This window comes from Malurus melanocephalus, unplaced genomic scaffold, assembly GCF_030028575.1.
Source record: "Malurus melanocephalus ecotype Western Australia unplaced genomic scaffold, MMel_1.1 scaffold_116, whole genome shotgun sequence".
NCBI lineage: Eukaryota > Metazoa > Chordata > Aves > Passeriformes > Maluridae > Malurus > Malurus melanocephalus.
This window is the reverse complement of record NW_026623348.1, coordinates 1,476,161-1,503,450: the sequence shown is the minus strand read 5'-3', so window position 1 is coordinate 1,503,450 and position 27,290 is coordinate 1,476,161. Positions and strand designations below refer to the sequence as shown.

At 38.1% G+C, this 27,290-nt stretch overlaps 1 protein-coding gene across 2 annotated transcripts; it reads left to right on the top strand.

Moving 5' to 3' along the window:
- The first annotated feature begins 831 nt into the window (after window positions 1–831).
- On the top strand, window positions 832–27,290 carry SECISBP2L (SECIS binding protein 2 like). 2 transcript variants are annotated; one of them, XM_057369901.1, is made up of 18 exons: window positions 832–1,030; window positions 10,084–10,262; window positions 10,856–11,180; window positions 11,287–11,425; window positions 11,826–12,055; window positions 12,143–12,167; window positions 12,926–13,041; window positions 14,456–14,587; window positions 15,120–15,203; window positions 16,019–16,186; window positions 16,338–16,479; window positions 18,129–18,298; window positions 19,346–19,478; window positions 20,461–20,623; window positions 21,340–21,560; window positions 22,215–22,369; window positions 22,842–23,061; window positions 24,015–27,290. In XM_057369901.1, the coding sequence occupies exons 1-18, from the start codon at window positions 1,013–1,015 to the stop codon at window positions 24,686–24,688; spliced, it is 3,294 nt and encodes a 1,097-aa protein (XP_057225884.1). In that variant the 5' UTR covers window positions 832–1,012; the 3' UTR covers window positions 24,689–27,290. The 2 variants fall into 2 exon arrangements, with proteins under 2 accessions (XP_057225884.1, XP_057225885.1); XM_057369902.1 differs by having other exon boundaries at window positions 833–1,030; window positions 11,290–11,425.

The following is a 27,290-nucleotide window of genomic DNA, read 5'->3' as shown; positions in this document are numbered from 1 at the left end:
TTGTTGTATTAATACATAATACATTTATAATGTATTTCACCTGGAAGTGCTCAAGTCTGCTCTGGGACATCCTTTTGTGTATTCCTTTCACAAAGGTACACAGTCTAGTTCTGCTTTCCCCCCCCCTTGCCATGAATCAACCAAGTTGTAAATAAATCATGTCTCATTTCCATTAAACCGAGGCAGCAGCCCTATTAGCGTAATGAAATGCGGGGACATCCCCTGCAGAACACACGTCCGGGATCATGTGTTGTGCAGCACGGCTCCTACACGCGTTTCCCATTTTCTAGGCTCGGGGTGAACAGTCTCATGGATTTCGCTGGCGTTACTCATAATTAACCRCACTTTTAAACCAGGGCAGCAAAATAAAGGAACGTCACACACGTTGTGCCAAACCCCACGTTTCAGAATCTCCCCGCTTTGCTGGCGCCCCGGTCCCGCACACACGGGACCCGCTTCACAGCTCGGCCCTGCGCTCCAGACGCTGCTGCGACATTTTTAGATTTCTGCCTCTAAATAAATCACAGGGKTTTTTTATCCTTTCGGTGTTCCAGATAATTTCAAGGACACCGTCGGCCTGAGCCTCTCCCAGCGCCGCCCCTGAGCAGACGGGCCCGCAGCGCACCTGCCGCCCTCGCTCCTCGCAGGGAGAACGGCACCGGGCGGGGGGAACAACCCTTCCCTCGCTTATTCCCGCGGCTTTCTGCACCGTTTGTGTCACAGCCGCGCTTGTTTTCGGGTGGCCGGAACGCGGGAGATCAACACCCGCCGTGGGGGGAGCAAAGGCGTGCCCGGCCTGAGCCCGCCCGGCTTCCGTCCCAGCTGGTCCCTCCCCGCCGTCCGTCCCGCCCCGGCCGTGGCGTAGCCGGTCCCGGTTCCCGTGATAACCGCGAGTGGGGCCGGCGCCGCTCCGGGCGTGTGCGGAGCGCGGCGGGGGAAGCAGCGCCATGGGGGAGGCGGTCCGGGCCCTTCGCCGCCCTCATTAGAGCCGCCGCCCGGCGCAGCTGGAGCCATGGACAAAGCGGACAAGGTGCGAGGGGACCGCGAGCAGCCGCGGCGGGAGGGGCGGCGGTGAGGGCGCGGAGCAGAGCGGAGGGGAAGGGAGCGGGCCCGGCGGTGTCAGTCCCGGCAGGGCCGCCGGCAGTGCCGAGCGGCGGGCAGGGCACGGCAGAGCAGGGCGGGGCGCGGCTCGCGGCCTGCGGGGCGGGGGGCGCCGGGACCGGCCCTGAGGGGCCGCCGCCCCGGCCTGGCGGAGAGCGGCCCTCGGAAGGTACCGATCGGGCGTTCTCCGCTGGAAGGGCAGCTCGCCGTGTGTCCGCCGGCGCCGTCCCCTCCCCGGGCGGGAGGCATCAGGCCGCGCCCGGCCCGGCTGTCCGGGGGAGCTGCGAGCCCGGGAGCGGCTCCCCTGGCAATTCCAGGCGAATTCAAAACTCGGTTCTGTTCTTCTCCCTCTTATTCAGGCTTTGTTTCAAGCTTAGGGATTGCAGTTAGTGACATTCAGTTTAAACCCGCCTGGTCATTAGTAGGGACTTGTTTTCTTGAGAAAGAAACAGGTTTCTTTGAGAACTTTGCCGCACAATTGAGGTGTGACTTGTTGAAATCGTGTAAATGTCAGGGTCGGATTGAAGTTTTCAGTGATATGATACAGCTGATGGTCTCCTCATAGCTGAGTGGGAGAGAGGTGGGTGTAGCTCACTAATTCTACAGGTCGCTGTATTTTTTTTCTTCCATATTAAACTTGGCTKTGTGAGGTAATCAGTCTGCATTATCTTGAGACCTTTTAAAGTATAGTTATGAAAAAACKTAAAGTGGGACTTAAGAATTTGTGTGGTTTGTTATATATGTGCRATAAAACATTTCATCATCAGGAGGWWGTTCTAAAAGATCTATCTGAAATGAATGATGTCATCTGTAACAGCCKGATACTACTTTTAAGCTTCTGTTTYAGCAGAATACGTTMAAAATTGTTGATTTACAGCTCTTTGTTCCCTAGTTTTCAGCTTTGGCGTCTCCAGGGGTAGGATTAAGGAATATAATAACACAGGTTCCTGTACCAAAGTAGATAATGACTAATAATGAACTCTCTAAAGATACACTGCTTTTCATTCTGTACGTATATCTGAGAAAGTTGCTGAACAGTGTGTCTTATTACAGTATGGTTCCCACTGTGGCTTGCTTCCTGGGCTTTCTGGTGTGATAATGATTTTAAATTACTTTGTTTTTCATGCTTTTTATCTGCCTTCATGTAAAAAAAAAACTAGTTTTATTCTATGAAATTTACACTAGTCCAATCTATAGTAGTTTTTGCTTTAAAATCTTAGATTTTGTGTGGGTTTTTTTTTTTTACCCTTTGTTTCATCTGGAATTAGTACTGCAGTACACTTGTGAAATATTTATTCCTTGTTGCTTGAGCTCTTCAGTAATGGAGGTTCACACACATGCCCTTATCAAACCATTTTCTTTTTATCTGTCAAAATAGTTCATGAAAATGCAGCGTTGTTGTGTTATTTACAGTATAAAGTGTTGATTCTGAGCGATTGTCTTAACTAAGTGCAGTATTTCAACTTGGAGGTGTAGTTAAGCTCTGAAGCAGGAATCATCTTGTTTGTTCTGTTTGCAGTGTATCTGGTATTGTTGGTTCCTTATCCACTTGTAAGGCTTCGAGGCAGAGAAATAATTAATACCTGATGAGTTTCTAAAATGATTCAACAATCTTGTTGCTTTGTCTTCTCATTATACAGTAGCATATTGATTAGGAGACTCCTAGATGCTTTGGGTTTGAACCTTTGGTGCTCTACTAATTGAATATAGTCATCTTTACCAGTGTAAGTGTTTGGTAAGGTTGCATCAGTTTTGGGAGCCATTTAATTTTTCTTTATTTGGGTTCCTTTCTGTACCTGTACTGCACGACATCTGATAAATGAATATTAAAGCTTGTAAGTGTGCATTAGCAGTACTCATTCTTTTCTTCCTTTCCCTCAGAATGCTATATCAGGCTCAGTATAGTAACTGTATGTGCTTATAGGAGTAACTATTGTGGAGTATGAGCAGCTAGGGCTACTGTACTGTGTTAGTGTGGTATTTCAAGAGTAAAGAAAGATCATAAATGCTTTTGATGGGTAAACAGTTTTGTGGTTGGCTTAGTAAATCAATATGAGGTTTCATGTCACAAGATYATTTGGGCGCCTGATAGATGAAAAGATGTCACTTTTGGATTGCCTTTAAGGTTTCTGTTACCTATATTCTGGTATGACTTGTTATAATATGCTCAGTGATATTTTAGCAGCTGATATGGATGAAAACAAAATAAAGCTGTTTAAAAACAATAATTCTATGATGGGGATAGTTGTGATTTTTTGTAATGGGTGTGTAAGTTTACTTCTGTTTACACTAGAACAAAACTGTTCCCATTAAAAAGTGTATGGGTTTCTGCAATTGTGTGTAGGTTATTTTCCTACAAGAGAGAAAATGCAGCAGATGACCTCTGATGCTATTTCTGTTTAAKCAGAATATTATAGAAAACTAAAGAGAAACAACTTCCCCTTTCAAAGGTAATGCTGCGCTTTGATTTTTCTCAGACTTATATTTCTGTTTTACCTTGTGATTAAGACACTTGGTTCCTTTAGTACAGTTGAGAAATCMGGTGAAGTTGCAAAATCAGTGACCTGTGTTTTGTTTCAGTATTGCTTAAAGACAGCCTATTCTGCTTGCCTCTGCTATTCTTGACCACTCAACAGGTGGCTTGRTAGTATGGTTGCCATAGAAGTAGATCTAGATCAATGCTTTGTGCTCTTTATCCTATCCAGTTTCCTTTGGTGTTTCTTACCCGTGGTGGAGTTTTCAATTGAGGCAAACTGGAAAATGTCTGGTTTCCTGGACTGTYTGCACATTGCTTTCTCTTGAACCTTGCAAGTGCAGAACAGTTTGAATTTTGTAAGAGTTTTATATTGTCTTTAGAATACATTCTCTGGTAAATTTAAATGTTATTGATACGATTCCATGAACATCTTAACTGTTCGAGCACAAAATTATTTATCATTGGCTAGTTTGTGGACATTAGGAAACTGATGTGCATAGTTTGGATTAATCTTTTTAGTACACTGTCTACAAAGCATTCAAATATTACTGCTTCATATGGATAGCATGAGTTTAGAAGTTTGTTCTGTTAAATGCTGTAAAGTAGGTAAGCGAAGAGGATCCTTTTGGTAGCTTTTTTTTATCTTTGGACAAGCTTTGTGTAATTTTATTTCCCCCCCTTTTTTCTTAGAATATTCTGGCTTTGAGTTTAAACATGCCAGCTTGTCATGTTGTGCCACTTGCTTGTTTCCTATATATAGGTAAAAATGTTAAATATTTAGCTTTGTTGTTCTGATCATGATACTTAATACTATGAAAGGGAAGAGAATTATGTGTGCTTCCCTCTTTATGAGCTGAGGGAAAAGGGAAAGACTCACTTCATAGTGTATTTGCTTTAAGTGCTATGTTGAAATGACTATGGTAAATGTAAATAGGGAGGATTAAATTTTGTGCTTCGTTAAATGGCCTGCTGCTGGTGTTTCCAGTCGGACTGCATATTTACCATTCCCRAGGTATCTGCCACTTAGAAGCAACTAATTATAGAAACAATGACTTCCATATTTGTAAAGTTTRTCTTAAAATAGATGAACTGTGACTTGCCTTAGTACTAACATGGCATTTAAATTWTGAAATCCAGAATACAGAAATAGGATTGTTTTTCTTTAAAAAAAMCCCAAAGTTTGAKCTATGTTTTTATTTTACATTTGGGATGAGGCTTCTTGTTTCCAGACTTTGAGACTGTAAACCAGCTGATTTTATTRTAGGCCTCTGAGATGTGGCATCTGTGTCTATTTTCTCACCCTGTAAATGGTGAGATTGATATCTAARTGTTCTCTTCTGAGAGCAGGATGACAGAGATCCTATTTAGTGGAAAATGCTGAATGACATTAAGCTACAATGAACAAAAACTTTTCTAAGATTAAATGTACAGTGCTATAACTATAGGACAAAGTTTACCAGTCTGTTCCTGCTTGTGTCATCTTCTGTCTTTGCAGCTGTTGATGACTACAGTAGCTTTTATATAGGGAACAAAGGAGCTSTTCAGTATATATGCTGTCTTGAAAGACTTGTAATTGTTGGACTGAAATATGTAATGAGCTACAGCAAAACATTTTGTAAATTGAAACTAGGGATATCTACAAAGGAGACTTCTGGCTAAATCGGTTTCTTTTGAAGGGGTGTGTTTCCATTTATAGGCAGCTGATTGAAAATCTGATGTTTCAGCATGATTTATATTTAGAATTGAGTTTGATTATCAAAGGTTGATTTCAATAAAGCTTTATTTAGTTTTGTGATACGAAAGGTTGAATAAACATGAAAAAGTTGCACTCAGAACTAAATTTGGTCTTTCAATGTTTGCTTTKAGATTGCCTGATCAAACCACATAGTGTTTTGTATTTAGGTCTGACCCTGCATTTACCGATGGCAGTTGCAAAGTGCTGATTTGTTGTAGAGGATGGAGACTAGAATAAATCTCAGTACTGTGAGAGCAATTAAAACATAAGCTTGTATCACAAGTGCTCTGTTGTAAAGATTAGGGAAAGTATAGCAGCCTTCCCACCAAATYCTTTCGGGTTTGACAAATCTTTCTTGTCTGTGGTCACAAACCAGTGGCATGATCAGTCCTGTTTGTGCGGTTAATGTGCACTTGGCACTCCTTTGTACTGTGTGGGTGAAATCTCTGAGAAATCGTGTTCACATATATTTGCATGCACTTTGTTTTATGTATTTTCTTGTTTGATTCTGGAACAAAAAGGAGCTTGTTTTGTATTCTGGAGTTTACTTGATTTGTTATTGGTTGCATTTTCCACTGAGTCTTAAGCACAGCAGTATTTTAAAAACCAAACCCACCATCAAGAAACTGCTTATTTGGCATTATTGTTTCTGTAGCTCACCAAAGGAACTGCATCTGTTAGAAGAAATAACAGGTTTCAAGAGGAGATAATCTTCTGCCTGTGCAGTGCAATGAGAAATTAGCAGCACTTTTACTTGGTACTGAATGGATTTTTTTTTTTCTTTTTTCACTTTTTCTCCTTACACTATGAAGGAAGACAATTTATCAAAAAGAGGGGGTACTTTGCTGTCTCTCTTCACCAATGTGTCCTCTTAGCTGAAAAATCTGTAGTCCTAAAAAGAACTGCTAAGATAACTTCAGACAAATCACTTAGCATTGCTCTTTTGTTTCCCTCACTTGTCCAGTGAAACCACTAGCGGTCTGTGAAATGTGCTGAGATGTCTGYAGAATCACACTGGAGAGTTAATTCTCTCTGTTTTGGTTTAGTTAGCATTCTGACTCTACTTTAGTACATTTGTTTCCCCTTTTTATTTTAAGTTTGGTAAAGTTTACTGCCCCTATCTGAAGACACATCCTGTTTAACACASAACTCTTGAAGTATTTTTGAAAGACTGGCAAAATGCTGTTTTTCAAGGATGTTGAAGTTAGTTTAGTTGGTAACAAACTTGAGCTGGCTTTCTGCCTTCTACCCCAAAGTGGAAATGAGGCCTTGTTGTCTAATAAAATGTGTAAGTTATGCTGAGTATTGGATGTATTATATTGGCAGAATGATTTTGAAACACCTGTACTGAGGTTTTTAGGTTTTCAGTTGATATTTTGAGGAGTTGGCATATGTGTGTGCATTACAGAACCAAATGCAGTATCTGAAAACAGTGGTTTACCCTAAATTCTTTGCGGAAACAAGTTTCTTGAAGGATTAAAAAAACCCAACTGACATAAACCAAACAAACCTATAGGAGCAGACTAAACTGCACAAGTAAACTGTTTAAGATATAATGCCTGTAAAATGTATGTGAAATGCAGTTTTGATTCTTTTTAATAACAGATACTCTCCAAGTTCTGTAAACAAAAAAAAAAGGAATGGACTTTCACATGCACCCATATGTGTTTATGATTGCAGGATATGCTGTATCTTTATTTTACAAGCAAGCTAAACTTGTTATGAGCTGTACAGAAAATGRTAATTAAATATATCAAGCAATTGCTCTGTCACAGCATTAGTAATCATAACCTGTAAAAGACTAAGCAACAGGAAGAATTAAAGTTGTCTTTCTAGTTTGGGCATCTCTGAKTTTTTTGAACCTAACAAAATCAAGCAGAATAATCTAAATTATTTTCTAAAATCATAAAGTTACATAAGCGTGTTTTGTCTTTTGGAGGTTTTTTAATAAATTTGCGACAAAGAAACAAAAAAAACCCAACATATCTCATTTTTGCTGGACAGATTTAAATAAATCAATTTTATCCAATCCACCTTGGATGTAAAAGTGAGRTAAGATTTATCTTTGGGAATTGACAAGAAATGTTGTGCTATGGCAGTCTTGCAGGTTGGAGTCACCTGTTTCCTGCTTTGATCCATTATATCTCTGTTTTTAATACCTTATGTGCAAGACAGTTCTCTCATAATCCTAATAATGAGTGATGATGTAGTACAATATCATAAAAGTCGTTGTAATGAGACCATTCTGCAAGAGACTTGTCAATAAAGAATGATTTTTGTATTTTCACATCAATCTCCCAAATAAGTGAAAGGGCAGGCAACCAGACAGGAAAGACTTTTAAAATGGGAAAACTGGTCCCGATGTGAGTGACAAACAGAATGTTTTGACTATTTTCTGAGCCATACTAGAGTTTTTATTATTAGTATCTTGGCTAAAGTTCACTTGACATGTTGTGGTAGGATAGTGACCAGCAGCTAGGAATAGTTGTTTGGCAGTTTTCAGTGTTTCCTTAGAAATACCAGCTTTATGAAGCACATATTCTGGTTTTACTCTTGCATGTTCTAAGGATGAAGCACCCTTGGTGTGTTCTTTAATGTTTAGATTGCTCAGTTGTTTAGAGCAGGKTGCTAATGACACCCTGGTTGTGGTTCAATCCCCATATGGGCCATTCACTAAAGAGTTGAGCTTGATGATCCTTATGGGTCCCTTCCAACTCAAAATATTCTGTGATCTAGTTTTTCAGGCTACCCCGTAACTGAATCTATTCTTAAGCAAATATTTTTGTCTGACAGTCTTGAAATAACATGGAAAAAACCCTCTTAGCTTTCAGTGAGGGATTTCAGTGTTGGTGTTTCTGTTACTTATTATGTGATAATTGTACATAAACATTTTAAAAAAACCTACAAAAGATCTTTCTCTTGTGTTGAGGAGAATGTCTTAGAGCTTTGCAGAAGGGTAGGTGAATCATGAGGCAGCTGAGGGATGTGCCAAGGCCAGAGAGGAAGCTCTGGGTAGAGCAGGTCATTGGATTTGTGTTACGCAAGTTCAATGCTGCAGCTACCCCAAAGCTTTTCCTTTGAATGGAATTTCAGGAATTGGAAAGGAGTTACTGTAGAAGAAATGGATGTTCACCCACTACTAATCATAAAGAAATGCCTTTAATTGATGTTAAGGTGATTGTTCYGCTGTAACACAAACCGTGTTGTAGAGCAGTAGTGGTACTTCTATGCTTGTGGAATCAGACTGCCCTGCATTGGAAGGGGCCTTAAAAATTTGGTTCCGGACACCTTCCATTACACCAGGTTGCTTAAAACCCCATCCAGGCTGGCCTTGAACCTTGAACCCAGCCAGGGATGGGACACCCTTCCATATATATTATAGCCATAATAYAGCCATTTTCTGAACAGTCATTAAAAATACTCTTCTGCCAAGAACAGTGTCTTCTCAGTTTGAAAGACATACTTTTTTTCACTGAGACAAYTGTATTTTTCAAAAAAATTTTGGACTTGCCATTCCTACCTCTTTCACTCCCATGCTGCTAAAGCAATATGGGATCTTATTTAAGAAGAATAAGTTCTGGAACTTGGAGATTCAGATATTGGATGGTAAGGCTGTCTCTGGATGCATTGTGGATGTGACACAGAGGAAAAACATGGGCTGACAAGTGTATGGTRGGTGTGGGACTTCTTACCATGATACCTCCAGATCTCCCACTGACTCATGTGGATGTTTTGGAGGTAGTAGCAAGGATAGAAGACTGTCTTCAGCAAACCTTTAGGATTTCCTGTTTCTAAAATACGAGCATGTACTCATACAGGTTATGTGTTCCCTTTGGAATTACTTCTTAGGTATATGGAAGGAGAAATATCTGGAGTCCTTGTCTGCTTTAGAAAGAATCTTCTTAGGATTTGGAACTCCATGAGGTAGCAATGTGCAACACATATAATTAAGCTGAAAACTTCATACCAAAAAAAAAGATTATAACTTACATTCAGATGAAAATAATGGAATATGGAATTTAAGGGTTCTATGGATCTGCAGTTGTCTTATTGAATAGAGAGTTTTTCATTGTTTAAGATAYATCTTTGTACAAAACCAAAAATGTGAGCAAAACCATCTTAAATAAGGATACCTTCAGGTTTGGGGAGATAAAAGCACAGTTTAAAACTTACTTCTAAGCAGTCTTTAATGTCTTTTTCATGACAACTTTTAATCATAATCTTAACACTTTAAAGTTGTGCCGATAGAGTATGTGGGGAGGGTTCTTCTGTGGTGCATCATGTCTTAGCAGTAAAACTGTGGTTTAGTGCTAAAAAGTCTCTKTTATAATTGCCTAGAAATACGGTCAATTTTGTAGAGCAGGCCAGGCATTACTACATCATCCATATGTTGGTTTCACTTCTGAAAGCCTACACAACTGTGCTCCACATACTGTGCTAATTTGGTTTCTTTCTGTGCTCAGACTCATATATCCTCTGCAAGAGCTGAACTTCAGTCCCTTTTAAATTAATTAGTGTTTGTATTGCACTTGTGAAGGTTAACACAAATGCTAAATGTTGGTGATCTGTATTACACCCTGAATTGATTGGAAGGATGCAATAAGCACTTGCCAACTGTTTTCCACCTCTCTTGGTTTGCTGCAGAAATCCTGCAGTCTTGTCATCCATTTGCCTGCTGTTTGTGGTACTTTGCGTACAACTTCATGAATCTGAATTTTCCCAAGCAATTTGTGATTGTAATTAATGAATACATTCTTTCTTTTCTCTTAAGAATGTCAAGCTGTCAGCTGAAGTAGAACCATTTATTCCTCAGAAGAAGGGTCCAGAAACACTAATGATCCCAATGGCGCTTCCTAATGACAGTGGAGGAATTAATGGCATGGAACCRACTCCAATCCCTAGCTACCTGATCACTTGCTATCCATTTGTACAGGAAAACCCATCCAACAGGTAATAAGTCRTTGTCATCTTCGTGGCAAATTATCTGTTTTTAAATGAGTTGAAACTTCAGGTAGGCTTGAGAGAAGTCAGTGACTGTGGGCTTTATATTCGTTTTTTTTTTTTCCACCATACATTGTCTTCTGACCCTTCATAGGTGTGGATGAAGTTTCTCTGTCCCCAGTCTTCTACTTATTTTCTTCCCTCTGGTTTTCTCCATTCATATTTTTTGTTGCCTTCTATTTCCCGGCTATGTTTCCTTTTTTTTTCCTGGTACAAATCCCTCCCAAAGTCACCTGCTATGGTCTTGGATCTTCCAGGGCAGTCAGGAGATTTTTTGTCTGAATGTCTGATGCTTCTCTGAATGAAGCAAAGCTTTGGGTGTCCAACTTGGGTCCTGCTTGGTAAAACAGTATGCAGCTGATTCAGTATTGATGTAGCTGTATATCCAGTTTTCTTCACRTAACTATAAAATAATTAAAATATATTGAATTTAGGAACTTACTGTAATAGAACTCTTGATTTTGAAGGGGTGATGAAGGTCTGAATTTTCTTTGTGAACGGAAAATGTACTGAATTTTCTTTCCTTTTGTTTTTTTCTATAGACAGTTTCCATTATATAACAATGACATCAGATGGCAGCAACCCAGCCCAAATCCTGCAGGACCATACCTTGCTTATCCTATAATATCTGCACAGCCACCTGTTTCTACAGAATATACTTATTATCAGCTGATGCCAGCACCATGTGCTCAGGTCATGGGTTTCTATCATCCTTTCCCTACCCCGTATCCTGCACCCTTTCAAGCAGCAAGTGCTGTAAGTACAGTTACTGCAGAATGCACTGAGCGTCCCAGCCCGTCAGGTCAGATCTTTCCCTTGTCCACTCAGCGGAGCAGAAGCAGTAACAGGGGACCAGTCATACAAAAAGTAAGTCTGCTTTTGAATAGGATAAGTATCCTGTCTTTGCACAGGAAGCAGGTATCTCATTTTTTTTATCAACTTTTTTTTTTTGTGTGTGCCTCATGTTTGAAAGCAGCAACAGCAGTTACAGATGCACATAAAAAATAAACGTCCTCCAGTGAAAAATGTTGCCACTCAAAAGGAGACCAGTTCATCAGGTCCTGAGAACAGATCAAAGATAGTTTTGTTGGTTGATGCATCACAGCAAACAGGTAATTTGTTTCTTAAKTTCTGGGTGTATGAAATAACTAGAACTATGTGTCAGTTGTCATCTTTTCTAAAAGAGGGTTGGACCTATTTTGATGTGACTTTTAAGAGAAGTCTTCATGGATCGAAAGGTCAATGAAGAAAAGGTGCTGATGGTTGCAGATATYTACTCAATATGTCACCTTATAATGTTGCAGTAATATGGTACTCCTGCAGAGACTTTGCCACTGTTAGAAAMACTCTTGAAGGACTTGGTTATTAATAACAGGTGGATTTAGACATTATTTAAATTCAGCACTGGTTTAATGCAGACTGGCTTTTTCAGTTTGTTTCTATGATGTGTAGCTTTTTCATGTCTCTTATCAATTCCTGCACAAGTAATTTTGTTTTTATTGTTTCTTGAAGACTTTCCTTCAGATATAGCCAATAAGTCACTTTCTGAGAGCGCCTCCACAATGCTTTGGAAGTCAAAAGGCAGGCGTAGGAGAACTTCTCACCCTGCTGCAGAGTCCTCCAGTGAACAGGGTGCAAGTGAAGCAGACATTGACAGTGACAGTGGCTATTGTAGTCCTAAGCATGGCAATAACCAGGCTGCAGCTATGGCTTCAAGAAACACAGATTCTTGTGCAATGAATGTATGTAAACATAACYCAGTAACTTAACTATATTTGTAGCCTACAGACTAATGCAAGTTACTAAAATAATTTTTTTTTCCTTTTCAGGTTGTAGAACCATCGATGAATACAAGTAAGCATTGTCTTGACTGAGCTGTTTAAAATTTGGTTGGGTCACATTTGTATTTTTGCTTTACATTTTGCTAGGAACAACCTCTTGATCTACTTCAGCATGCTGGTCTTACTGATCAGATACTTCTGAGGATGTATCTTTATTATGGTTTCCAACCACCTCCAGTAAGACACCTGTCACTTGCTGAATGAACAAGTGTATACCTATCATTAGTGATTTATTAACAGATGCTTTTCTTTAATGGGTTCAATCAATAAAGCTAGAGACCCCAGTGGAAGCACAAAGATGTGCTTCTGTTTAGTTTCTCCTCAGGCGTCCATACCCTGTTGGGCTGCAGTTCTTTTCTGGGTAGTAACAGAGCAAAGGAGTTCTCACTAAGTGAGAACAGTTTAAGAAGCACTGGCATTTTTTAGAAGCTTTAAACCCTGACCAAACAGTTTGATTAGCCTGGTATTAGTAGGTAATGCCAGGGATTGCTGTTTATGAGTGAACTGAAATTGATACGGATGTGAACCTGAGATTCCCTTTGTCTCACTGCTTTGTGGTAATCAATTGTTGGCAGCCTGAATGTTCTGTAAAGATGACTCTGCCAACATCTGAAAATAGCTACGGAAGTAAATGTTGTCACAGGAGAATTAGACTTTCTGCAAGAACTTTATTTGTATCAGAATTGTGTTCTTGGCTCTGGTGGCATATGAATCATTATGATATGTTCCGGATACTAATTCAGTTTTTCATAGATGGCACTTCTCTTTCAGCTGGTATAAGCTGGACTAATGTAAATTCCCAAGCAACTCAAAAAAAACCTTGGACTGAAAAAACTCAGACCTTTTCTAGAGGTGGAAGACAAGCTGAGCAAAGAAATAATCCACAGGTGTGTTGTCAGTGATTTTAAATCAAACTTTTTTTTGTGTTTTTATTATATGCGAAAATAAGAAATTTGAAACTAATTATAAACATACATAAAAAACTTAATGAAGACAGTATAGAAACTCAACTTTAAAGTGTAGTTTCATGTTTCTTACTGGCATGTTTTTTGAGCTATACATACATAAAAATTAATTAGAAAAAAATTTAATGTGTTTGACAGTGTTCTGCCTGTAGTTGTTTATATGTATCTACCTAGGAAGAACATTGCATATATAAAGTAACTTGTGAAACGAAGGCAGTTTGGGTGTAGAAAAGTTAGTTCAGTTTCTGACCCATTCACACTTCAGAAGAAAAGAATTCTCAAACTTTCCAAAGAAAGATTCTGATGTGGTGAACTAGAATCTTGTGTTCTCACTCCTGTTGTCTTCAAAACTTTCTTCTTAAAACTTATATTAGCATATAATTTTTTAGCATTTCTTAATTACTTCAAAACCTTTTGTGCTAAAACTTTAATATCTTTCTGTGAAACTTTCTTCAAGTGGRACAGGATTTCTGGAATTAGTTTGTGTGGAGGAAGGAGAAGATGGTCTTCCTAATTTTGGTAGATTTTATTGGGTCAGGTGGTCCAAGGGGTAGAAAGGAGCCTGAAGCATTTGCCTTTGTTAAACGTGGGTTTTATTTGAACTCTCTTACTGCAGATGAGAAAGCTGAGCTCTAAGTTGGAGCTTCATTRAATGTGCCTGTTTGTGCAAACATATGTGAGCCATCTTGGCCTGTTAAGGGTTTTAGACGGAATTGTTAAATTGGTCTGAATCTTCCTGTTGGTTAACTGTGGGTTTATTATCTAAAGATGCTTGTGGATGCTTGTATCTGGCAGTGTAGCAGTTCTGAATCTTTTTATAACCTGTTGTTAAATCAGAAACTTTAGAAGCCACTGTTGTTAGTTTATGGCATTGGGAGAGTAGGAAGTACCAGATTTTTCTTTCATCCARTCACAGTTTAGACTCTAAATCTGGCAGTTACTTTAGATATTTAAAAACAAAGCTGGCACCAAGAGTTTTAAATGAGGTTGCCTCAGCCAAATTCACAATACCTCGAGGCAGAATTGTCCTAGAAACTATTTTCATTTGAAACTAATCTGGTACTGTTTGTATAATGTTTGAGCAGGCTTTAAAATAAGACAACTAAAAGCAACCACCAGACAGGCCCCACAAAAAAAATTTAAAATAAGACAACTAAAAGCAACCACCAGACAGGCCCCACAAAAAAAAAAAAAATCAAAACACCAAAGCACAAGTTATCCTGTAAAAATTGTACCTAGTTGCTAATTAGCARGCACGAGAAAGCTTTATGTCCATGCACATACACATTTTGAAAAATTGAAATTGCAAAATGCCAATCACATTTGTTATTTTCAGTCTGGTTTCAGATGCAGAGACCACAGCACATCTTCAGAAAGAAGGCAGAGTTTGCAGAAACGACACGAAAAATCTTTAGCTGCGAGCCAGGCAAGCAGAGCAGAGCAGAGTCCTGAACCGCTGTATTTTGAGGTATTGTATGAAAACTGTCTCCACACTGTAGCAGTGCAAGCTGTGCGTTGAATAAGTGATGTTCTCAGTGGGATCTTACAAAATATCTGGTTCCAAGAGGTGGACAGTCATGGTCACTAGCTCATTAGATGATTCTTTCATTATATACACAAAGACCTGTATTTGGTTGTTTTGGTTGTTTAGAACTGTCTGTGATTGACAGATTATAAGCAGCCTTCAAGTAACTTTCTCTGTTCACATGTGATTGATTCAAAAATGTGTTCTCTGGTTTATCCCCTGAAATTATAATAGGGATATTTTTTGTGTAAAAAAAAAAAAAAAAAAGGTAATTTTCTTTTTTAAAAAATATACTATTTGGATACAGAAAAACTTTCCTAATTTTTTGTTATTTTTTATTAATTTCACTTAATCCATTCTAGCTTATGTGGAACTTAGGAATTTGGTTTGTTTTTCTACCTTTAGCCGTTTCACTCAGTGCTTCTCAGGTGACTTTAATTCCATTTGTTTTATTCTTAATTTCTGTATTGTTTAGGATGAAGATGAATTTCCAGAGCTAAATAGTGACAATGGCAGCAGCAAAAGTAGTACTATCCAGCAAAAGATTTCACCCAAAGTAGTRAGTCATTATTTTGTTTTTCAGAGCATTCTCTTTTGAGACTATTCAKTATGTGTAATTGTTTATGAATCTCTGCCACAAGACTTACATTGTAGTTACTGTGATGATCTTGATCAGCCTTGGATGCTAAAGAAATGACAATTAAAATAAGTGGTGCAGGGAACCCATCTTAAAAAAGAAACCCCAAACTTTAGGGTTTTTCTCTGCTAATGAGATTGTAAGATAYATATTGTAGACCCTCAGTATCACAGACTGTCCCAAGTTGGAAGGGATGGCTGCATCATAATGCTTTCATGCAGCCATCTGTTAAAATTGTGAAATCTGCAGATATATAGTCATGGTGTTCCCTTTTTCAAAATAATTACAGTTTGTATAATTTCATTTCAAAATAAACTGCATCTTCTTTAAGGCTGTGGAAGCAGTTGTTGGAAAGGTACTTTTTTTAGTACGTGATCTACTTAAATATTTTGTTGCAGAACTGTGCGTATAGACTGCTTAATCTATTTGGCTGCTTTCCAGGAAAGTCAAGTCCTATGTGAAATCCTTGGGAGGGGGAAATTCTTTATTTAGCAATGAGACTGGAAAAGCTTCTGAAGCCATAATTGGAGCTAAATAGAATAGCTTTCCTATGCAAAAATGAAATATAAGTAAGTTTCTAGTTTTATTAACTTGCTGTGTCATCTATCTGTAATTAATYAGGATGTCATGGTAATCAAAGCCTTGGGTGATTTGATTTCTGAAATGCCACATATTCTATGGTCTGGAGAGAAAGGTCTTTTAATTGTGGGTTTTTTGCATTTTGTTTAAAATTCTAGTTGGGCGACTTACCAGAGAATTCTCCAATCAATATWGTCCAAACTCCAATTCCCATTACAACCTCTGTACCAAAGCGTGCAAAAAGTCAGAAGAAGAAGGCCTTGGCTGCAGCTCTTGCAACAGCTCAAGAGTATTCAGAGATAAGCATGGAACAGAAAAAACTTCAAGTGTGTAGCACCCTGTCCACCCCCAGCAGTTGGTCAAGAGGAGTATCAGTTACCTGTTGCTCCTCTTACTCTCTAATAGCAGTAACTCTTTGCAAACAATGTTGCAGCTACCATTTCTTTGTATTTATTGTATATGATRTTCCTGTTGCAGGAGGCTTTATCAAAAGCAGCTGGAAAGAAGAGCAAGACCCCTGTTCAGTTGGACTTGGGTGACATGYTAGCAGCACTTGAAAAGCAGCAGCAAGCAATGAAGGCTCGTCAGATCACCAACACCCGGCCCCTCTCATACACAGGTATTTCTGTTCTGCTTGACAATGGCTAAATACATTTTGTGCCAACAGGAATGTGATTGATCTGAGTGTCTTAAATGTTTTTCTCTCTGTCAAGTTTTAGCTTTTGAATATAAACATGATAAAAACCGTGAAAGATTATTTTTAATGTATTTCTCAGTAAATTACCTGTRCTATCATCCTCTCAGCTGCAGTATGCAGTGGTGAAAATCCCTATAGAACTGASGCCAAATGTCTTTTAAAAGACTTGCTATTCAAAACTTAGGATTTATGTCCTGAGAGTAATTCAGTACTGAAATGAATATGTGAAAAGAACATCTACAAATGATAGTATAAAATACTGTTTGAAAGAGAGGATATCTATGGMTATGATATGGAGGGATATCTCCCTAGGATATTCTTCCCATTTCTTCTGCGTATGATTCAGGGTATCYTGACCCAAGGCTTTCTTAAACCAAATTTGTTTCTTAAACTGTTCATTGTTTCTGTCTTATGATTTTACCATCCATAATATCCAATGGCACTGAATTCTAACTGTGCTACATCCTATGTGGAGGAAGTTTTCTTTTTGCTGKTTTTTTTTGGAGTGGGGGTCAGTAAGGAGTTATTTGTACCCTAACTCATAATTCTGTTAGTTTTCGTAGCCTTTGTATTGCAAGGACTGAGCAATCATTCCCTGCTTTCCTCCTCTGATTCTTAGATGTCTGTCATGTCTCTGAAGTGAGAATAAAAGGGAAGTGAGAACTAAATAGCTAGATAGCTAGTCTGTTTAGCTATTTAATTCTGGAAGTATCTTTTCTGAGAATCCATATTGCTTTTTCTTAACTTTTTGTAGCTCTACTGTATCTTTTTAAAAGAAGATTAGACTTACACAGAACGTTATAGTTCCATCATGAATGTATATAATGACTTAATTATGCTTTCTTGTTTGCTGTTTCTTTATCAACACAACATTAAACTAGCTTTTTTAATACTTACTGCCAARTACAGAGTTGACATTTTTGTAATTACTTAGTATAACCTGCCAATCTCATTCCTAAGCACTTGTATGTAGCCYGGAGTCTATCAGTATGCACATAGTTACCATTTTCCTTCTGGTGTGTTCTTCCTTTACCTGCTTTGAGTTTCAGCAGTGTTCAAACATTAATTCAAGTTGGCAAGGTTATATGAAACAAAGCTCAGAAAGGAACTGTTGGCATTTCCATTGRAGCCAGCACTTGTTTTATTGTTTCTGGCAAAAGATCCACTTGACTACATGCTGCACTCTCTCATCTGTTTTGTCCTGTCAACTATTCAAGTCTTTAACAACTGAAAATCAATGTTTGAATAAATACTTGGAATTTACCTTACCATAATTATCTAACTRATAAAGCTACATGTAGTGATTTGAGAGAATTCTCAWATCCCCTTGCCATTTGCTAAAATAATTCCTGGAATCCATAGCTTCCTAAAACATGAAGCTAAGTTGAAGAAAGCTTAAAACCATCTGGAAGCAACAATATCTGATGATGTAATTTTCCTGTCATTATGAACTGCTTTTTTTCCAAGGAAGGAAAATGTGCTTAGAGAATTCATCAGTGGAAATTCTGAAAACAGTGTTGAAATAAAGCTGACATGTCTTTTGGTGAAACTAGTATCTGTCTTGCATTTAGTTGGCAGTGCTGCTCCCTTTCATACCAAAGAATCTGCCAGCAGAAAGTCCTTAACAAAGGGACAGCCATCTATGGGTTGCCTTAATCCTTTGGATTCGACTGCCCCAAAAGTGAAAAGAGGAAAAGARAGAGAGATTGCAAAACTGAAACGCCCTACAGCACTTAAAAAGGTAAATGTGCCAACCTTGGGGTCTTTTGACCCACACTCAAATAAAAACTGGTGTTCTCTTAGTTGTGGACTAGTTCCCTTGAGCATAGTGCAAGTGAGTTAGGAGCTTCTGCCTCTAGCTCCTGCTGAACTGATGTCCTGTCCTTTGGATCTAGGCATGTAACTTGTCTGTCCCCAGAATTAGTTGAAAGTGATAAAAATGTATCTAAATACAGATTGCAAGGGTGTTTTCTTTTTTTAACTACAGACACTAGGGCACATGGCAAAACTTCTGTCTTTTTTTCATGTGGCTGGTATGCTAACCTTAATTTTTGTACTCCTTTTTATAGAGATGGGTGTAGAACTTGAAGCAAACCCACAATTTTTAATKGAGTAAATTTAGAAATAATTTCTTGTATATATCTATACACAGGCAGTCATAAAATAGGTATAGAAGGAATAGAGTATATATGGAGAGCAGAAGGTACAAAATAAAGATGTGACCCCTAAAAATGCAAGTGTGAAAGGCTTTTTCTGATCTGCCTGTGATCTGGGTTAGAGGAATTCACCTGTTCAGAAGAGTTCTCTAGACACTTTCTTGTCAATGCTTTTATGTTGTTGCTGTTAAACATCATAATACCAGTATGTCCATGGGTATTTACCTTTGCACTATACTTTCTTTTATATAAAGGATTGTCTTTACTAGGTGCTTCACAAAGATGCCTAGCATGTTTGCATTAAGTATTTTTTTACAGGCAGGGGATGAAAAATTGTTAATAAGGGAATGTTATGTGTCAGAAAAGAAGCTGTGAAATTACTTAAACTATTGAAAATATTGTTTGTGTAGAAGTATGAGAGTATTGAGTATACCATCTATAAAATGCTGCAATGAAGGACTTTGTGGTCGAAGAGGAAACTGAAATGATTTCAAGGGTTTCTATCCTGGCATGAGTAGGAAGGTTCAGAATAATTTGTTTAACTTTGTGTTATGTTCAGTGAAAGGGATGTTTTTTCTTTTCAGGTATCTCTACAATTTTCAGATGCTGACAGCTGTTGGTTTTGTTTCTAGATTATTTTGAAAGAGAGAGAAGAGAAGAAAGGCCGTTTATCAGCTGACCACAGCCTTCTGAGCTCTGATGAACAGAAAGAGGCTCATTTAAACTTGACTGCTGACCAGTCTCAGGAGCTGGCCTCTCAGGAAGGTTAGTCTCTGTATTTCTAGACTCCCAGCACACCCCCTCAACTGTATTAATCTGCCTATTTTCATACTTTGTCTTTCTCTTTTTATGCCACACAATTTATTGGTATTATCTTTTAGCTTTTTTTAACTTTATGAAATACTAGCAATTGAAACCCTCTTCTAAAATGCCTTGTCTGTCCCTCAGTTGTGGAAGGCTCAGTACACTGTGGGTTATCAGTATGTGATCTCCATAGAGCACTTTAATTATCATCTCAAGTGGGTCTTCCCAACACACATCAGAGTTGATAGTAGTGTTGATAAGCAAGCAAAATGTTTTCAACCTGTTTTCAACCAAGCCTCGTTGTTCACAGTTCTTTTTAATTATGAACATACTGAAAGTTTTCCAGATACAGAAGCTGCACMCTGTAAATAGGGTTTTCCAGTTTGTTGAACATGTCTATCAGCTGCAATGTCTGGACTGACAATTTGCTACAGCASCTCTGAGCAACTGAAAAATTGCAAAGAATTTTAAATGTCTTCAACATGTTTGGGGCAGTGGGAGTCGGGGAGGGAAGTGTCTGTCAGAATTCCAGATGTGCTACTTCATAACTTCTGAATGAGCTGCCTGTCTAAACTGGGAAAATCCTAAGCATTCTAGGAATAAGTTAGTTGAATATTTTATATATATAAATAGTAAGAAATTATTAGAAGGTGAAATAGCATTTAAACAGGTTTTCTCCTACTGTTCTATTAATTTCCCAAAGTAAGCTCAAGRTGTTTTGATGAATGCCCAAGTATTGCTYATTTATCCARTCCATGTTGAGTGGTGGATATGTGTTCAGTTTGTTTTCTCCCATTTCCCCTACCCCTCCAGAAGGGGAGGGAAAAATAATTCGTGTTTTCACAATGTAATTTGGATGAAATAAGGGAGCAATACACAAAGTGTGATTCTGTTCCTCTTACAGAAAAAATGTATTTTATAATGTTTAAAAATTGTCTTTCAGAAACTGGACTGAGTATGCCTAGTGATACTTCACTGTCTCCAGCAAGTCAGAATTCTCCGTACTGCATGACCCCAGTGTCACAGGGTTCACCYGCTAGTTCTGGAATAGGCAGTCCAATGGCATCTTCTGCAATAACCAAAATTCACAGCAAGAGATTCAGAGAGTAAGACTTTTGCATTATTAATATAAATTTAAGGCTTGCACTTCAGTCACCTTTGTGTTTTAAGAGAGGGTAGATATAGTAGATGTAAGAGCTTAATAAACGTAAGCTTCCCTTTCAGAAATAGAAGGTTCTGCAAGTATTTTCTTCTTTTTTTTTTTCCCCCAAATGGATCACTTGTGTTTGTACACAAATATGTGTGTATGTGTGTATATATATATATACTCTCACTTGAGACTTTCTTCGGGTGCCACAGCAAATAAGCAAGGTGGGAGGAGTATTCTCTAAAAAATACTTTTTAAAGGAAGGCTATATATGCTTTGGATGGGGAAGGAAGGAATACTTAGGCATGCTGAGAATACTGTAATAGTACCTCTTAAAATATTAAGGCTTTTTTATTAATACATCTTTATAATGTACTAAATTAAGGAAAAGAACARTTGCTTGAGGCACTTATTGAAGTACTTTTTGTATTTGAAATACTATTTTTGATTGGCTTTGTGAGGTAAAGGATATTGCTACAAATACAAATGTTTTCAGGATGTATTTTTAACTTACAGCTTGCAGTCCAAATCCTTTTAATGACTAGTTAAAAGTTTAGTAACTGCTTTGAGGAAGCAAAATTATTTTTATTTGGAAAAATACTCAGTGAAACCTYGGTTATGCTAATATTTGTGAAGTAGCAATGCTGACACTTGTGAATGTTGTTTTACTGACAGATACTGTAACCAAGTTCTAAGTAAAGAAATAGATGAGTGCGTGACTCTCCTATTGCAAGAGCTTGTCAGCTTCCAGGAACGGATTTACCAAAAGGATCCCACGAGAGCTAAAGCAAGAAGAAGACTCGTTATGGGGTTGCGTGAGGTCACGAAGCACATGAAACTAAACAAGATCAAGTGTGTAATTATATCCCCCAACTGTGAAAAAATTCAGTCAAAAGGTATAAATGATAAAAACAAGTGGTGCACTTAGCTGTTTTCAGTTTTCTTGTGCAGATTAGATATGTTAATTAGCAAGGTTAGAAGCATTTGTTACTCTGCATAATGTAACACTTCCAGATTCCAATTAGCTAATTACTATTCCACATTTATTATTTTCTACTTCATTCTGGAAGAAACTCATTCATGAGGGATGAAAAGCTTAAAGAAAAATACATATTGTAGAATTGAAGTCTGCTCTATGTGTTACTTCATTTGGTGTTCAGTACACCTTGCAGAGTCCTAAGTTCTGGATGCTTTTGAGGATGATTCCTTAAGAGCAATGTGAGTTGGTTAGTTAGCCAACCGACACATTTTGCCACAACCAGAAGTATAAACAGAGGCTTCCTGAGATAGAATAGGTAAGCTCTGCATAAGAAAATACCTGTGAAACTCTGGTTTGTGTGCGRGGCTAATAGAGAATACAGAGTATCACCTTCATCTGTACTCAGTATAGTTGAAATGTATTGTGTGTTATCCTCTGGGGCACAGGAGCTGCTGATGTGTGTATTGGAAGTTTTACTGACTAATTGCAGTCAAAGTGGATTAGAGTGTTGTATCATGCCATATGATGACTTTACCTGACTAGATAACTATATAAAATTGCTTCCTTCAAGGTGGACTAGATGAGGCTCTCTATAATGTAATAGCCATGGCACGGGAACAAGAAATCCCATTTGTCTTTGCTCTTGGCCGCAAGGCTCTTGGYCGCTGTGTGAACAAGCTGGTTCCTGTTAGTGTTGTGGGTATCTTCAACTACTCGGGTGCTGAGGTGAGTAATTCCAACCACATAAATGGTTGGAGTAAACAATTACGATCCTTGTAGTAAAAAATTGATTYGGCATCACCTAATATGCCTTTGATAATAGCCCTRATCTCATCTGTCATTAGTRTTTCTATTCTTTKAAATTCAGTTTTTATGATACTGAGGGACTATGCTGAAACACTTKGGTCACAGCATCTCCTTTTAGCTTTCAAACTTAAAATATAATCTGAAATTCTCTGGAAGGCTTAAGAATGTAAGGAAAACAGTATCTTAAAATATGTCCATCTCCTCAAAGTTGCATAAATGTGGGGTGTTTGTATTCTTTAATACAGAGGAGAAGAACTGGTTCTTAATTGAAGTTTAGGTGTTTGGTGTTAATCTTGCGGCTCATATGTGGTATTCCTTGGACTGAAAGAAGTAATTTAAAATGAAAACTGTTAATAAGGATTACTGCTGATAAAACTGCCTTTGTACTTAGGATCTGTTTAATAAGCTGGTATCCCTGACTGAAGAGGCCAGGAAGGCCTACAGAGACATGGTGTCTGCAATGGAGCAGGAACAGGCAGAAGAAGCCTTGAAAAACGTCAAGAAGGCCCCACATCACATGGGTCATTCTCGTAACCCTTCTGCAGCAAGTGCTATCTCATTCTGTAGTGTTATTTCTGAACCCATATCTGAGGTCAATGAGAAAGAATACGGTAAGTAGGTTAAAACTTACCTTTGTAAAAAGAAGATGGAGTTTTTCAATTTTTAGTTAGATGTAACTAAAAATACAATCTTTCTTCCTAATTAACAGTGTTCTACAATAATCAGGGATAAGAAAAAATCGATTTGTCTTCAGTTAATTTCATAAGTAATTTTTTCTCTAAATGATATTTGAAAATATTTCTAACCCTCAGAAGTGTTATAACTATCTAACATCAGTGAAGGTGGCTTCTCAAGTTTTATTGAACTGTTACAAAACTGATAGCTCAGAATTGATTGTATGACTGAGGAAGAATTGAAGACAGAGCAGGAGTTAAAATTTGAAGTCTCTGAAGATAGGACTTGTAGCTTAAATTTTTAAACTTGAGATGGCAGTGAATGATTCTACTGTGAGCAAAAGTTGATTTCATTYATCCAGTTGCTTAGGCCCAGATGAAAAGGAATATAAAAAGGAGAGTACTTGTTAGGAGTTCAAAGACTKATCTTTTTTTAGCCTGAGAGTGAATTACAGAGAATGATACCTTTTTAGTCAATTCTTTTATGGTATCYTGAATTCATTTCAGGTGTTAAACATTTTTTGAGAAATCTTAAATGAATAACTTAAGAGAGTGGCAATGTTCTTTAAATTTATACTTGAGAGTAACCTCTGACTACACTCGGTGCTACATTTGGTGTTTACATAGAGAGCTAAATGGCACAAACTTTCAACTTGGTAATGTCTGCTTGAGGGTACTGTAAAACCCCAAAGTTATTCGCAGCTCTTTTTGTTGTCTCTCCTCTTCCTTTCTTCCTCTTTTTTCTAGTGGAAATTTTTCTAGAAAGCATAGAATAATATTCAAATTAGTAGCTCGTATTGCTGTTTAGCCTGTTATGGCATGCTTAGGAGAAATATTTTCATATATAAGGAATTAATGCTMCCTACTTAAACTTCTTTTGAAATTTGTAGAAACAAACTGGAGAAATATGGTGGAAACATCTGATGGGCTAGAGACCTCTGAAAATGAGAGAGAATCCGTGTGCAAGGSTGCGGTATCAGAAAAAGCTGGTAATGGCCAAATGGAAAAAGCCACTCTTAATAAACAACCACCTCTGGCTACAACTGGCGCTACCTCAGCAACAAATCATGGAAAATCCACCACAGGTGACAAAGATGAGGTGAAACCAGATGACAATCTGGAATGGGCCTCGCAGCAGAGTACAGAAACAGGATCCCTGGATGGCAGCTGCCGAGACCTCTTGAATTCCTCCATGACCAGTACCACCAGTACTCTTGTGCCAGGAATGCTGGAAGAGGAGGAGGAAGAGGAAGATGAYGATGATGAGGATTATGCCCATGAACCAATTTCTGTAGAAGTTCAGCTTAACAGCAGAATTGAATCTTGGGTTTCAGAGACCCAGAGAACTATGGAGACGCTGCAGCTYGGGAAGACCCTTAGTGGTGCTGAAGAAGACAATGCAGAACAAAGTGAAGAGGAAGAAATAGAGACTTCAGAGCAGGCTGATCCTRTCACTGATGGGGAAGAATGGACAAATGATAAGCACGCAAGTAACACTCAACATAAGCCCACCATCTGCAGTTCTTTGAATAAAGAACACATAGATTCCATCTATATGCCGTAAAAATAAGCAGGAACTCAGGAACTTTTTAGAAATTATGTTAAAACTAAACTGTTGTAAAGGTTGCAGCCATTATTCCATATGCTTCATCTCAACATTTTGCACTGTTAAACATTTAATACGTGTATTTAATTCACAACAATATTTTTGTAGCTGTCTGTTACTTTTTTGATTTAAAAACTAGCTTAGCACTTAATCAGTATTGATTTCACAGATTAGAAACTGTGTGGAGAATTTGTCAGTAAGCATTCATTTGATCTTTTGTAAAAGGAAGCATCTTGTAACTCACCAGTTTTGAGCAAAATTCTTTTGAGTTGTGACTCTTTCRCTTATTTTCTAACAGGTAACCTATATTAACACAAATTACCAACGATTCATGTTGGTGGTATGGGGTTTTACTAGGCCTGTCAATGTATTTGGCCATGCCCTTCTAGTCCTATCTAGAAATAAAAGGAAAATTTTTATTCTCTTTCAAGAAAAGCTAGAAAAAGCCATTTATAATCTTAATGAGAATTAAATAGTAGAGAAATTGTGTATGATTCTTACGCTAAGATAGATGCAGCATTTTAGTTGATCTYGGTGAATGCATCATTAAAAAGCTGCTGATAGCTGGTTATGATAAGCTATAATAACTTTGATTCCAGAAAAACTTTAAACCAGAGAGATATAATTAATGTTTTGCAGGGTTTTTTTACAAGGTAGAAATATTTCATTAAGAAAAAAAAAAAAAACAAAAACAGGAAAGAAAACAGAAATTCTCCATTCTCTCTGCAGTTGCTGTCTGCCAAACCACACTAAGTGACTCACTAACCATAATCCCTATTCAGGGCTTTTAGTAAACTGATGACTTCCTCTCTCTCCTGTCACTTACCTCAGGAATGCTGTTTTGCATATTGTCTTCTGCATAACATTGCAAAAAGCAAGAATAATCCTTTAACAGGTGTGAATGGTATGGTGGCTATCTCTGCGTTCACCTGCGTGCTGTGATCCTGACCAGGATRTATCTTAACAACTCCTGCTGAAAATGTGATCTCTTTGTCTGTTCTTGCAGTTGTAATGGCTTTAGGAGTTGACCTCTGAATAGAAAAGAAAGTAGTTATTCCARGAAAGGAGGAAGTGCCCTGTAGTTTGGGGAAGTATTTCAGTGGTGCAGAGGTAAAAGAAACAAAAATATGCCCTTCCTGAGACATACCTGTTGCTAGAGAATTGTTTCATGCTCTGCTCCAAATACTGAAGTGAAATGCATTAACTGAGGAATTTGTTTCAGACTGAGGTTGGAGTTTGTGTCTAAGCCTTGCACATCAGGAGTCTGTTTTCCATCTTTGTCTGGTATTGGCAAGGGATATCCTAAAACTGCCAGCAGCAGGAGCTTCACTACAAGAGTAGCCAAAGAGTAACTCACGTRAATAACACTTTCATAGCAAACATATGTTTCTTTTCATTTCACTTGTTTTTTCTTGATCACTTGTATCAAAATGCATGAAAAGCCTCTGCGTAGGCTGAAAACCACAGGAAACTGAAGTTAGCTGAGTTGGGTGTTCAGTCCACACTTAGGAACATGGGACCAATGTTTATAGTAGTAGTGATGCTGGCGTTTTAAGTTGCACTGGGAAAATAAGACTCCAGGTTTAGAAGACATCTAGCCCTGGGTTTTTGGATGCTAATGAGAATAATAGAAACTGTGTATTATGTAAATAATGCTTTGATAGCTATAGGCATAGCAAATGCTATGTAGATAAGCAGTATAGAGAGCTGCTACGACAACTGGCTGTTCTGTCACGTTCTTAGCTCCTTAATGTAACCTTCCTAGGTGTTAGAACAGGCGTTTCATAGGAAAACAAAGACTAAGGAATGATGCTTCCTGAATGTTAAACCTTGTACTGTCCCTATGGCAGATTTTTACTGTCTGTATGTTTTAAAAGTTTTTGCTTTAGGACATGACAGGTGTTTGAACTGCTGACAAGCAAAACTCGCCCTTGGATGTGTAAGCACATCTCAGCACAGGTGAGATTAGTGCATACACTGAGGGCAAAACTTCACCGGAACATCAAAAAACAAAGGTGTTTGTAGTTTCTTCTTTTGCTTTTTCAGTGCCAGTGATTCAAATGACTTTTGATCTTGAAGTATTAACATCAAAGGCGCATCTTTTTATATGTCTTTTCTGAACTTGGACTGTCATTTTAAAATTTTCTGACATTTATATCAAAGAAGTCTTGTAATATTCAGCCCACTATTTAACTGCAATTTTGCTACAGGTTTAATAGAGTTCTTGAAAGTGATACAGCACTTACAATTATCTCTCAATTTGCCAGCAAATAAGGAACTAGTCTCTTTTTAAAATGTGGCAGATCACCCTTAGGGGAGCAAACTGAAACTGAGTAAAGAAAACTGGGTTTAGTGCTTCCTTTTTGATAAGCTGGGAATGAGCAATAACTGTAAGAGTGAAATTGCAATTCCTTTGGGAGTGATCCATTTGCATCTGAAATTAGGGAAGTTCCTTGCCACTTGAAGCACTTAGGGAGAATATCTCACTGTGGTAATTTTGGTTCTATTATCAACAATTTAAGAAGAAAGCATACAAATGTTCTACAATACCTTGATTTTT